Source organism: Podarcis gaigeae (genome assembly GCF_964106915.1).
Source record: "Podarcis gaigeae genome assembly, chromosome: 8".
Lineage (NCBI taxonomy): Eukaryota > Metazoa > Chordata > Lepidosauria > Squamata > Lacertidae > Podarcis > Podarcis gaigeae.
The window spans coordinates 66,938,388-66,950,552 of record NC_139684.1 but is presented as its reverse complement, the minus strand read 5'-3'; the positions used below and the strand labels follow the sequence as shown (position 1 = coordinate 66,950,552).

The 12,165-nt window shown below is 46.5% G+C and overlaps 1 protein-coding gene across 2 annotated transcripts in view; it reads right to left on the bottom strand.

Annotated features, from left to right (window-relative positions):
* Positions 1–12,165, bottom strand: part of LOC310849881 (discoidin, CUB and LCCL domain-containing protein 1-like) — a 41,758-nt gene that overhangs the window by 2,694 nt on the left and 26,899 nt on the right. Inside the window, exons 4-14 of one of the 2 annotated variants that reach the window (XM_083750771.1) lie at positions 10,295–10,346; positions 9,518–9,590; positions 8,008–8,141; positions 7,811–7,848; positions 7,184–7,378; positions 5,861–5,982; positions 5,559–5,739; positions 4,225–4,317; positions 3,006–3,096; positions 1,614–1,654; positions 394–516 (exon numbers count right to left, since the gene is read on the bottom strand). In XM_083750771.1, coding sequence (XP_083606897.1) covers positions 394–516; positions 1,614–1,654; positions 3,006–3,096; positions 4,225–4,317; positions 5,559–5,739; positions 5,861–5,982; positions 7,184–7,378; positions 7,811–7,848; positions 8,008–8,141; positions 9,518–9,590; positions 10,295–10,346 — 1,143 coding nt within the window. The remainder of the gene's footprint in view (positions 1–393; positions 517–1,613; positions 1,655–3,005; positions 3,097–4,224; positions 4,318–5,558; positions 5,740–5,860; positions 5,983–7,183; positions 7,379–7,810; positions 7,849–8,007; positions 8,142–9,517; positions 9,591–10,294; positions 10,347–12,165) is intronic. The other variant, XM_083750772.1, reaches the window with a different exon arrangement.

Genomic DNA, 12,165 nt, shown 5'->3' with positions numbered 1-12,165 from the left:
GTGTTTTCTCCACCACAAAGGAACAAGACAGCCATTCAGAAAAGGCATTCTTTCTCCTCCCCACATCCCCAGTGTTTTGGGGGGAACGGAGGGCAGGGAAAGAAGAACATGTGTCTGTAAGTTGTATTCGGGATGGTTTGCTCGTAAATATTGTTATGCTCTCCCTACTTCTCCTACCAGGAAGTGATTCCTGGGTGGGTAGTACTTACCTGGGTCTGTGGAAGCTTACGGCATTTCATATGGATTTACAGATTTGCAGGTTGAGTAGTGCTGGCACGTGGCCCCTGGAAGGCTATGCAGAAGGGAATGTGGCCCTTGGGCATAAAAAGGTTCCCCAGCCCTTGCTATGGGCAACAGTGGAGCTTTCTCAAACCCAGAACAGACGCCACCTACCTGGAGACTGAGCCCTGCTGAGATCTACTGGTGTTCCAGACCTAGGGAACGAGGCGATTTCCGAGGTGGACAACTGCAGGCTCCCTCTGGGACACACCTGGCTGGCTTCTGATGTCGGGAAACCTAAAAGGGAATCCTGAGGTCAGCAGGAGTAACAAACAAGCAGCTTGAAGCCACTTTGCATGCTGCAATCAAACAGTCCATTTTTCATTTTGGAGAAGGAATTAAATGGGCAGACAGCTCACCACCACCAGAAACACACAGATCCTGCATTGGGGCTTGGACTAGAGCAGGCATGGCCAAAATTGGCCCTCTAGCTTTTTTGGGACTACAACTCCCATCATCCCTAGCTAACAGGACCAGTGGTCAGGGGTGATGGGAATGGTAGTCTCCAAACATCTGGAGGGCCAAGTTTGGCCATGCCTGGAGTAGAAGATCTCTAAGGTCCCTCCCAGCTCTGTGATAAGAAATAAAAGAACGTTCCTTTCCAGATACAATTGAAGCAATTTTTAATAATAATGAGCAGGCTGCAAAAGGAAATGACATTCAGTTTTGGAAGTTAGCGAACAGAAGCTGATGGGAGGCTATTATTTGTCTGAATGGGGGTAGGCAACAAGCATGCCCTGTAAATGTCGCTGGACTCCAACTCCCACTGGCGCCGACCCATATGTCCTATGGTCAGGGATGATGGGAGTTGTAGTCCAGCAACATCTGCAGGGCACCATTTCGGCTAACTCTGGTTGAGGAAATGCACGTACAAGCCAGCCTTTAGCATTTCACTCCTTGAGTGAAAATACACAGTGAAAAAGTAAAACCTCTCATTCTCCCCCAAAATCCAACAACAGAACAATTTAAAAGATGGAAAACGTCCTCATCCACCTAGCAGACCAGGCGGGAGCATAATAGCTATGAAAATCAGCAATTAAAAGAGCTGGAATGCCTTGTATTCACCTGGAGCAAAAATACAAATTAGTGAGTGTTGGGCAGGTTTCTCTGGGGAGGGCATTCTAGACGCAAGGTGCCGTGACTAAGATATTAGAATGATTTGTGGATCACCTCTAAAAAATGGGGGGGGGGAGCTATTTCAAAACAGGTGTGCAGAAACACACAATCTGTCTCCCTGCACCATACACACTTGTACTGGAAAAGCAGGACGACCTGCTCACCAGTTCCCAAACGTGACTACTTGTGCTAGTTCTGTGTATTGTTAGGCGCTTTACCTTTTATGAGGTTGCAGTCCTGATCTGCTGGTGTCTTTCTGCTGGGTAGAGAGAGGGAGAAAACTTATCAAGCAGGTTCAGCCAGATTTTCCACCCCGACCCCAAGGTTCTGGATTTCCAGGAACATTCCCAATTCATGTACCTGCTCCTTCGGAGGTAGTGCTACCCAATTCAGGGCAGGCAACTGGAGCCAAGAACCACACATTCACAAAGCCTCTGTCTTCTCAGGATTCAGACTGAGCCTAATGACCCTCTCAAGGCTGCTACAGACCTCTCAAACCTAGAGATCTCTCCCGTCAGCATGGCCAGTGCTTAGGGATGATGGGAATTGTAGTGCAGCAGGAGGTTTCTAGAGGGAGTCAATTTGTGCGAAGTGAGAGGGAAACAGCCGCCTATCCCTAGTGCAACATAATCTCAGAAGGCACAATCTATTTGCAGACTGGATGGGAAGACTTCTTGTACGCATGTGCTCAACTTGTGTTTGTGGCTGTATGCGTATCGTACCGTTGAAGCAAACAGCTTTTCCCCAAGGAATCCTGAGAACCGTAGTTTATCTCTCACAGAGCCACAATCCACAGCACCCTTAATCAATGATGATGTTGTTGATAATAATATTAATATTGTTTTTATTTATACCCCACCCATCTGGCTGGGCTTCCCCAGCCACTCTGGGCGGCTTCCAAAAAAATATTAAAATACAGTGGTCTGTTAAACATTAAAAGCTTCCCTAAACAGGGTTGCCTTCAAATGTCTTCTAAAAGTCTGGTAGTTTTTTTCCTCTTTGACATCTGGTGGGAGGGTGTTCCACAGGGCGGGTGCCACTACTGAGAAAGCCCTCTGCCTGGTTCCCTGTAACTTGGCTTCTAGCAGTGAGGGAACCACCAGAAGGCCCTCAGCGCTGGACCTCAGTGTCCGGGCAGAATGATGGGGGTGGAGACGCTCCTTCAGGTATACTGGACGGAGGCCATTTAGGGCTTTAAAGGTTAGCACCAACACTTTGAATTGTGCTTGGAAACGTACTGGGAGCCAATGTGGATCTTTCAAGACCGGTGTTATGTGGTCTCGGCGGCTGCTCCCAGTCACCAGTCTAGCTTCCGCATTCTGGATTAGTTGTAGTTTCTGGGTCACCTTCAAAGGTAGCCCCACATAGAGTGCATTGCAGTAATCTAAGCAATTACAGTTCCCAGGCTTCCTTGTGTATGTTTATTAAAGCCACGTGCCTTGAAAGTATGGTGTGTATGCAGCCCATTGTCAAGGGGAGATTGCAGGAAAGCTATAGCTCATGGACCTTGTGACTGTGACATCTCCCGCCCTTCCAGGATGGGATTGAAAGGAGTCCCCACAAATCACAGGGCTGATTGGTGAGAAGTGGGAGGGGAGGCCGCTACTCACCTCTTCTTACGACAGAGGAAAACCAGCAGCAAGAGGGCCGAGGAGATGAGCACAAAGCCTCCAATCAGCAGCATCACCAGCAATGGGGGCCCTGGAGAGAAAGGAAGAGAAATACAGTCATACCTCAGGTTAAAGTTGCTTCAGGTTGAGCGTTTTCGGGCTGCACTCAGTGGCGACCCGGAAGTAACGGAACGCATTACTTCCGGGTTTCAAAATGACATCACGCGCATGCACAGAAGCGGCGAATCGCGACCCTCACAGACGTGCGTTGCATTCTCTTCAGGATGCGAACAGGGCTCTGGAATGGATCCCATTCGCATCCAGAGGTACCACTGTAGTTCAGTGCAGAAAAAAGGGGAGAAATTGGCAATGTGAAGGAAGTGTACAAAATCAGGCAAGGTGTGAAGAAAGTGGAGACACAGAGAAGGCTTTCTCCCTCTGTCATAATACCAGAATGTGGGGTCACCCAAATATGCTGAACGTTGAGAGATTCAGCACAGAAAAAAAAAGACCTTGGAAGCATGGAATCGGAAGGGACCCGAGGGTCATCTAGTTCAGTGTTTTCCAACCTTTTTTGGGCAAAGGCACACTTGTTTCATGAAAAAAATCATGAGGCACACCACCATTAGAAAATGTTAAAAAAATTCACTCTGTGCCTATATTGACTATATATAAAGTAATTCTCTTGAATAGGAGTTAAATAAACACAAAGAAAGTATTTTATAATTACTTTATTATGAAATAGTAAGTAAACAGAAATATGAAAAATTATAAAATACTTTATTTTTAAATCTTTCGAATTTTTCAATTTTCCCCATGGCATACCAGGCAACATCTCGCGGCACACTAGTGTGCCACGGAACAGTGGTTGAAAAACACTGATCTAGTTCAACCCCCTGCAATGCAGGAATCTCAGCTAAAGCATCTCTGACAGATGGCCATCCAAATTCTGCTTTAAAATCTCAAATGAAAGCGTCCACCACCTTCTGAGGGAGACCGTTCCAGTGTTGAACAGCTCTTCAGAATAATTCTTTCGAATGTTTAGTCGGAATCTCCTTTCCTGCAATTTGAATTCACTGGTTTGGGTCCTAACCTCCGGAGCAGCAGAAAACAAGCTTGCTACACCATCCATGGAACAGCCCTTCAGCTATAACCCATCATTTCTGCCTCTGCTCCGACAGCTAGGCCAAGCCACTCCTTGCCACCAGTGAGCACTTACCTGTTTTTTCTGAATTGATCACTATTCCTGGGATTCGGGTGAAAACGGCTGGGCTGCTGGTCAGGAGAGGGGACTCCTTGGGGCCACTGCGAACTGCAAAGGGGTAGAGCTTCAGGGGATGTACTTAATGCACCACACTTCAGGTGCTGTCTCCAAACTCTTACTCCAAAAGGGTCCAAACACAGCCCACTGTCAACCTCCAGCTGCAACATGGGTTATAGGGGGCAGGTTGCTTTTCTCACGTCAAGGCATTTCTCCATCTGGCCTAGTATTGTCAAGCTCTCCAAGGTCTTAGGCAGAGAAGAGTTTTTCCCAGCAGCTGCTCAATGGATGCTCGACAATATGGGCAAACCTCAGCCTGCCCCTGCTGGCTACCTTTTAGAATAGGGCTACCAGACGTCCCCGTTTCCCGGGGACAGTCCCCAGATTTGCAAATCTGATCCTGGACAAATTCTGTCCCCAGACTGTCCCCAGATTTCCTAGGACCCTCATACCTACAGGACCGCCTCTCCTGGTATGCCCCACGGAGGACCTTAAGGTCCATAAATAGCAACACCCTAGTGGTCCCGGGCCCTAAGGAAGTTAGATTAGCTTCAACCAGAGCCAGGGCCTTTTCAACTCTGGCTCCGGCCTGGTGGAACGCTCTGCCTCATGAGACCAGGGCCCTGCAGGATCTGATTTTCCGCAGAGCCTGTAAGACAGAGTTGTTCCGCCTGGCCTTTGGCTTGGAGCCAATTTGATTCCCTCCCCCTCTTTCTTTTTCCTTTTTCCTCCTGTGATGAGGCTGCATTTTAATATTTTAATGTTGTATATTAATCTTGTTTTTAAGTTGTATTCATTCAACTTGTTTTTATTATTGCTTGTTAGCCACCCTGTGCCTGGCCTTGGCTGGGGAGGGCAGGGTATTATTATTTTTATTATTATTAATAATAATAATAATAATTTATTATATGTCCCCAGGAAATGTGGCAGCGGCAATCTCAGCAGCCTGGAGCCAGGCTTCATTGAAAAAAAATCTGGTAACCATATCCTAGAACCAGTTCAGAGGGTGGCACAGACTTGTCACATTCCTCCTTCTCAGTCTCTTCATTGCCTTTCTAGGCCTCACCAGGGACAAACCTTGAACTAGCAGGCTCTGGCTGTCATTGGCTCTGCCTCTTCCTGCCAGTAGCTCTGGCCTCACCTCCAGGCCTTGCCGGTGCCACTGCTACCAGGGGCTGCCTGGTTGGCCTTGACTTGTGACAGCCTTATACAATGTATAAAATATTACAAACCCCATTAAAAGCCACAAATAAATAGATTGTCTTTCCAAGAACCAAACAACCCCTCCTTACTTCCACCATCGCTATAGGGGTGCTGGGACTTCAGGCGAGCCACTTGGCACCCCAGAAGCGCCACTTTCAGAGCCACCCTCTGGTTCCAGCTGTGGGGCATGATGCGCAGGTAGCGGGCCAGGATCGGGGGGATGAAGGCATTGGAGACTTCTTCGTGGCTGTTTTTATTTCCTTCGAAGACCTGGGATGGGTTAGATGGGTTAGAAATGGAGGGTCATCTGCGGGGACCTCTCCAAAGCGAGCTTTTGCTACCTGTTTCCCATCCTGGCCTAAACCATTCACCGATGCTAATCCCTCCGCACCTTCTCCTCATGACCACCGTTGGATTTGTATGCCTTCCAGTTCTTTCCATCCCTGCTGGAGAGGACTTGGTAGGACTTGACATAGTAGTCATGCTTGTGAGATGATCCCTTAGTTATGATTCCTGGAACAGACATGGGTTAAACTAGTACCTCAAATACGACAACAGTGCTAATGTGTGAAATAGGCTCCTGTCATGCCACCATTGTGTCAGCTGCGGAGCTGCAATTCCCAGAGTTCCCTGGGAAGAGGGAGCGGTTGTTAAAAACACTGAGAACTGCAGCTGTGCGAGGGGAAAAGAAACCTCCTAACATCTCCCAGCTCCCTTAAAAAAACTACACTTCTTGTGAATCGCCCTGAGATCTTAGGATGAAATAAAATAAACACACTTCCCAGGATTCTACAGGGGAAGCCATACCTGTTTAAAGTGGTATGATCCTGCTTTAAAAGTGTGGTACAGACGGAGTCTATGTTTGCTCCATAGTTTAAACTATGCCTTTCCTGAATCCTCTCACATTCAGCTTTATCAGATGGCCCCAAGTTCTGATATTGTGAGAGACTTGCAATATAGAACAACAGCAGCCACCGAGTTCCTCCTCTGTGGACCACTGGGACCTGATTCTTGAAGCTTTTTGAGACCAATCAGCTTGTATGTTTAACCCTATCCCCTTGCTCTGCCAAACGCCAGCCGGAGAGGCAATCAGATAAGCCCCATTTCCATTCATGCGTTCCCTTCCTGCATTCCGCTCAGCCCCCAGCCACTCGGCGTCACAATGCCTCTCTTCTTCCTCACACCAATTAACAGGCTAACGTTCTGGGTTTGCCACAGCAGAAAGGGCCCAGCTTGTCCTCAGGCCTTACCAAACAATAAAGAATGACTCTGAAATGACATAATATGAAATTTGTTCTGTGCAGTGGTGGCCTGGGCCATATCCCTGAGGTAACGAGGGGCAGTGAAGGAAGGAATGGGGGAAAGAAGCAGAAGAGGGCAAGAGGAAGGCCTCATCTGCACTGTGCATTTAAAGCAGGATCGTACCACTTTAAACAGTCATGGCTCCCCACTGCTGACAGCCAGGGGCAACCCCCTGGACTGGATGCAATAAGTAAGAAGGCAGACTGAAGTTGGGAGGGCAACACCCCTTCCCCCCTAATGGACCAGTTCCCCTAATGGACCAGTTCCCATCCCACCAGTGATGGGAAGGATATCTGCTTAGGACTCTGGAAAGCTGCTGCCAGTCAGAGCATACTGGACAAGAGTCATTATGTCTCTCCCTCCACTCCACCTGTGGAAACAAACAAACAAAAAGATGCAGATACTTACTGACCTGTGATGTTCCTCTTTCCACCCAAGTCTATTTCCAACCACTCATCTGCAGAGCTCTGAAGTGCTGCCCAGGAAGTGCCGTCGGCACCGAAAGAGGCGTGCTCTGCTATCCAGGCCTTGTTCTCCCCCATGACGTTCTGTTCGTGCCAGTAGGATGAAGCGTTGAAGCCAGATACTTCCAGGAAACTGGAGCAGGCTGCGGAAGGAAGGAAAGGGTGGCTTTTGGCTGAACGCTAGGAAAAAACATGTTTCCAGTAACAGAAGTTCAGCAACGGGACCAATTAACTACAGAGGCAAAGCTGGACGTATCTCTCAGTTTCGTTTCTCTTTAAGTGTCTTGGTTTTGCAATCTTAAATTGGATTCTCCACAGTTTTGCAGCAATTTGTGGTTGTTGTTTTTAAGGTTGAAGATTCATCAGCATTATAGCGGGAACAGAAATCCCTCTAAACCAGTGTTTCCCAACCTTGTGCCTCCAGATGTTTTTGGCCTACAACTCCCATCATCCCTGACCACTGGTCTTGCTAGCTAGGGATGATGGGAGTTGTAGGCCAAAAACATCTGGAGGCACAAGGTTGGGAAACACTGCGTCTAAACAAATACACCAACAAATTAGTACGAGTGACATACCTTTGTGAAAGATGAGACGTTTTTCAGATAAAGATCCCCTATTCAAAAGGAAACAGAAAGATGGATAAGATTAAGGATCTTGAGACTCAGGTTGCTTCCAGACAACCTCTTTATTGAGCATTCACCCTTATTTGTTTGCAGGGAGATTAGAAAATGTTGGATATTTAATGAACATCCACTCTGATTTGTCCCCTCACCTTTTTGAGTAAAGTCCATTGGCAAAGGTTGACTCGTAGAGAGTGATACCCTTCTCTCGAGACACAGTGACATGTCCCCCTTGCTCATTTAAGATTACGCCGGCATGGACAGCAGCTTTGCAAAGAACAGATGTCTGCAGGAAATATATATTATGAGACAGTGAAAGGAAGAAGATGGTGGTGACAAATCCTCAGGCAGCAGAAATCCAGTGGGAGGACACCGCGGGAATGGAGAACATTATTTTATGCATTTAAAAAAACACCCACCCACCCACCCCTCTAAGTGGTTTACAAAGTAGAATTGAAAATATTCCTTAAAAATACAAAAAAACAAACAATTCTAAAAAATGTAAATAAGCAATCTTAAAACCACTCTACATAATACTAAAATTACATTCTGAGCTTAACTGCTGATCTTCCCATACACCAGATGTGTTGCAGGGATAACATTACTAAAATGGTTGCATCAGCATTGAAGTTATATTTATTGTTCACTGCCTTTGTATCTTTGAAGAAAAGCAGTTTCTCTAGTTATGAAGATATTTAATAAAAAAAGGAAATTGGGAAATAGATGTGAAGAAGAAGAGAAGAAGAGTTTGGATTTGATATCCCGCCTTTCACTCCCTTTAAGGAGTCTCAAAGCGGCTAACATTCTCCTTTCCCTTCCTCCCCCACAACAAACACTCTGTGAGGTGAGTGGGGCTGAGAGACTTCAAGGAAGTGTGACTGGCCCAAGGTCACCCAGCAGCTGCATGTGGAGGAGCGGAGACGCGAACCCGGTTCCCCAGGATTACGAGACTACCACTCTTAACCACTACACCACACTGACAAAAAATGTGTGTTTTGTCCATGTGAAGAACCATCTGTAAAGAATGTCACATTTCTTTTTAAATAACTATTTAAACCCTTCACTGATATCACATTTTGGAACATTTTAATCAATGCGACTCGTGTCTTTATCACACAATATCCTGTTTGAGGCTGGGGACTAGCAGGGTTTGTTGGTTAGGGGTCTCAGCAATAGTTGAGGCTCGGCTGCAGAAGGTCAGGACAATGGTCAGCTCATTGTGGGGCTGGTCAGCAGAGACCTTGGGGGTATTGCTCTGGCCACCATCAGTGGCCAACTGTGAGCTTAAAGGTGGACATTTCAAGCCTCACTCGTTCTGAGGGATACTTGAACCTTTCAAAAACAGTGCAGTGTTGTCTGCAGCCCCGCAGGAAGACATATTCAGTCAGGGACTTTCCACTGTAACAATTTCAAAGCAGGGTAGCTATGTTTGCCTGTTGCAGCCAAAAATAACCTCTGAAGAGTCTTCTGGCTAATTAAAAACCAACAACAACAAATTTGTTATGGCATAAGCTTTAGTGGATTATTTCATGCCCCTTCAGATGTTATGGACTACAGCTCCCATCAGCCTCAGTTATCCTGGCCAAGGGTCAGGGATGATGGGTGTTGTAATCCAAAACACCTATGCCTTTCTGAAAGCACGACTGGTGCTGCAGGACTCACATCCCGGTAGCCTTGGTTCGTGTTGCCCCAGATGTCTCCCGTTACTCCTTTGCAGCCTGCAGGGCAGTAAACTCTGCAAGAAAATAAAATACAACATAGTGTTGGGTCCTTCTCTTTATGCGGGAGCAGCTCTGTATAGCTAGCCAGTTTTCATATATCCTCAGGTGGCATATGCATGCTTTAGGGTTCCATTTCTACCATGCTATAACTACTCTGTGTCCTTGGGGCTCAAGGACACTAAGAAAGACTCAGTCCTAGTTGAACACAGATTCAAATCCCTACATTAGGGTAGCAGCACAGAGGGCAGCAGCCCCAGAAACCTGCTTAGAGGACAGGTTTCTGCTGGCCTTGAGTTGTTGTAACTTTTTACCCTACGGTCCCAAGGCGGGTTACAACAATTAAAACACAGCATCAATATTAAAACACAATGTTAGACTGTATTAAAAAAAATTGAAAACTTAATATCACAAAAATTGGTGGGTCCTAAATCTCAAGCGTCAGAGGTCAGGGTAAAGAGCTGTACCTTTAGCATTTTCCGAAAGCTGTATAATGAAGGTGTCAGGGAAGGGAGCTCCGCAACTTGGGAGCTGCTACAGAGAAGGCTCTCATCTGAGCCACCAGCCCTGGAGCCTCTGAGGGTGGAGGAACACCCCTGGGTGATCTTAGCACCCAAGAGAGTCTGTGGGGAAGGAGGCGGTCTTTCAGGTATTGGGGGGCCTTTAGGGCTGTAAGAAGAATCCCATCTATGCTTGGAGTCTCACGTAAGGGAATACTCACCTGATTTCTTCCTTCTCATAATGGATTCCCTTCTGCAAACAGGAGATCAGATCTAAAAGAGGAGAGAGCTCGACTGGGTAAGAGAACTTAGGGCCTGGCTGATTGCAATCACAGTGACTCTGACGCTCTGACACCTTGATCTGGATACAGTGGGTTTTCTTCAAATAAGTCCTACTCAGAGTAGACCCATTGAAATTAATGAACCCAAGTCAGTCATGTCCATTAACTCCAATGGGCCTATTCTGAGTAGGGTTACAATCCAATGGCACCATCAGAGCAGGACATTAGGACAGAAGTCTAGGACCAGCAGAATAGGCAGCAGGATAGACTTACCACATTTTAAAATAAGTGATGAGATTCACACTTCCAGCTAAAGTGTGTGTGTGGTCCGGAATGGGGTGGGGTGGGAGAGTAAGACCATTAAGTCTAAAGGGTCTAAAACAGGCTTCCTCAGCCTGGTGCCCACCAAATGTTTTGGACTCTGGTTCCCATCAGCTTTACTCAGCATGGCCTATGGTCAAGGATGATGAGAACTGTAGTCCACCAACATCTGGATTGCACCAGGCTGGGGAAGACTAACCTAAAATTACCTAAATGAACCACTGTCTGGATCCAAATGTAGTCTGGGCTTATAGAAATCAATTCAGCTCTGCAGAACTCACTTTTTCCTCTGTATGTGAGGAAAACAGGCAAATCTGTCGTGCGGCACAAAATTTCAGGCAATAGAGACATAATCAGTTCTACTAGTTCAAAACTAACAAAATGAATTCCAGTCGGGACAAATGTAAGGTTCTGCACTTAGGCAGGAAGAACCAGATGCACAAATATAAGATGGGGGCATCTGGCTTGCAAGTAGTACACGCAAGTAGTAGCTCTAGGGCAGGGGTGTCTAACTCAAATTCATCGGGGGCCACATCAGCAGTTTGGTCACCCTCAAAGGGCCAGTTGTATCTGTAGGACTTACAGTACATGAGAGAAGGGTTCAGGCAGCTGTTGGATCTGTCACATCACAGGATGGCATGCGCTCAATATAAAAACAAGTGGAGGTTTCCTGAATGCATGTAAAGTGGAGGTTTCCTGTGTAGAACGGCCGGCGCCACTAGAGGGCAGACGTTCTCTGGCTTGTAGGCTGCCGCGCATGCGCTGCAGAGGCGGCTTTCTTGTGTCAAAAAAAAAAAAAGCGAGAATACAGTGGTGCCCCGCAAGACGAACGCCTCGCAAGAGGGAAAACCCGCTAGACGAAAGGGTTTTCCGTTTTGGAGGCGCTTCGCAAAACGAATTTCCCTATGGGCTTGCTTCGCAAGACGAAAATGTCTTGCGAGTTCCTGCGGGTTTTTTTCCCTTCCCCCCTTTTTCGAAGCCGCTAAGCCGCTTATCAGCTGATCCGCTAAGCCGCTAAAAGCCGCTAAGCCGCTAATAGCGCTAATCCGTTAAGCCGTCAATGGGCTTGCTTCGCAAGACGAAAAAAACGCTAGACGAAGAGAATCGTGGAACGGATTCTTTTTTTTTTTTTGCTGCTGCTGCCTGTTTTTTTTTTTTATAATAATTTTTTATTGTTTTTACAAAACAAAAAAAAAAAAAAACAGGGAACAAGGGTATAGGAAAAACAAACAAATCACAAACAGATACATAAAACATGACTTCCCCGTACCTCCCCTTCTCTGCATCATTATTTTATAATGTGTCAGCAACCCTTCAGTCAATTTCTCTATATATTCTCATTAAGTTTCCCCCTTTAATTTACGATTTACAGCTGTAGTTCTTTGTTTCTAGCCTCTCGACATCTTAACCGTCCGATATTTTACAATAGTTCTTAAGATATACTTTAAATTTTCTCCAATCTTCCTCCACCGCCTCCTTCCTCTGGTCAC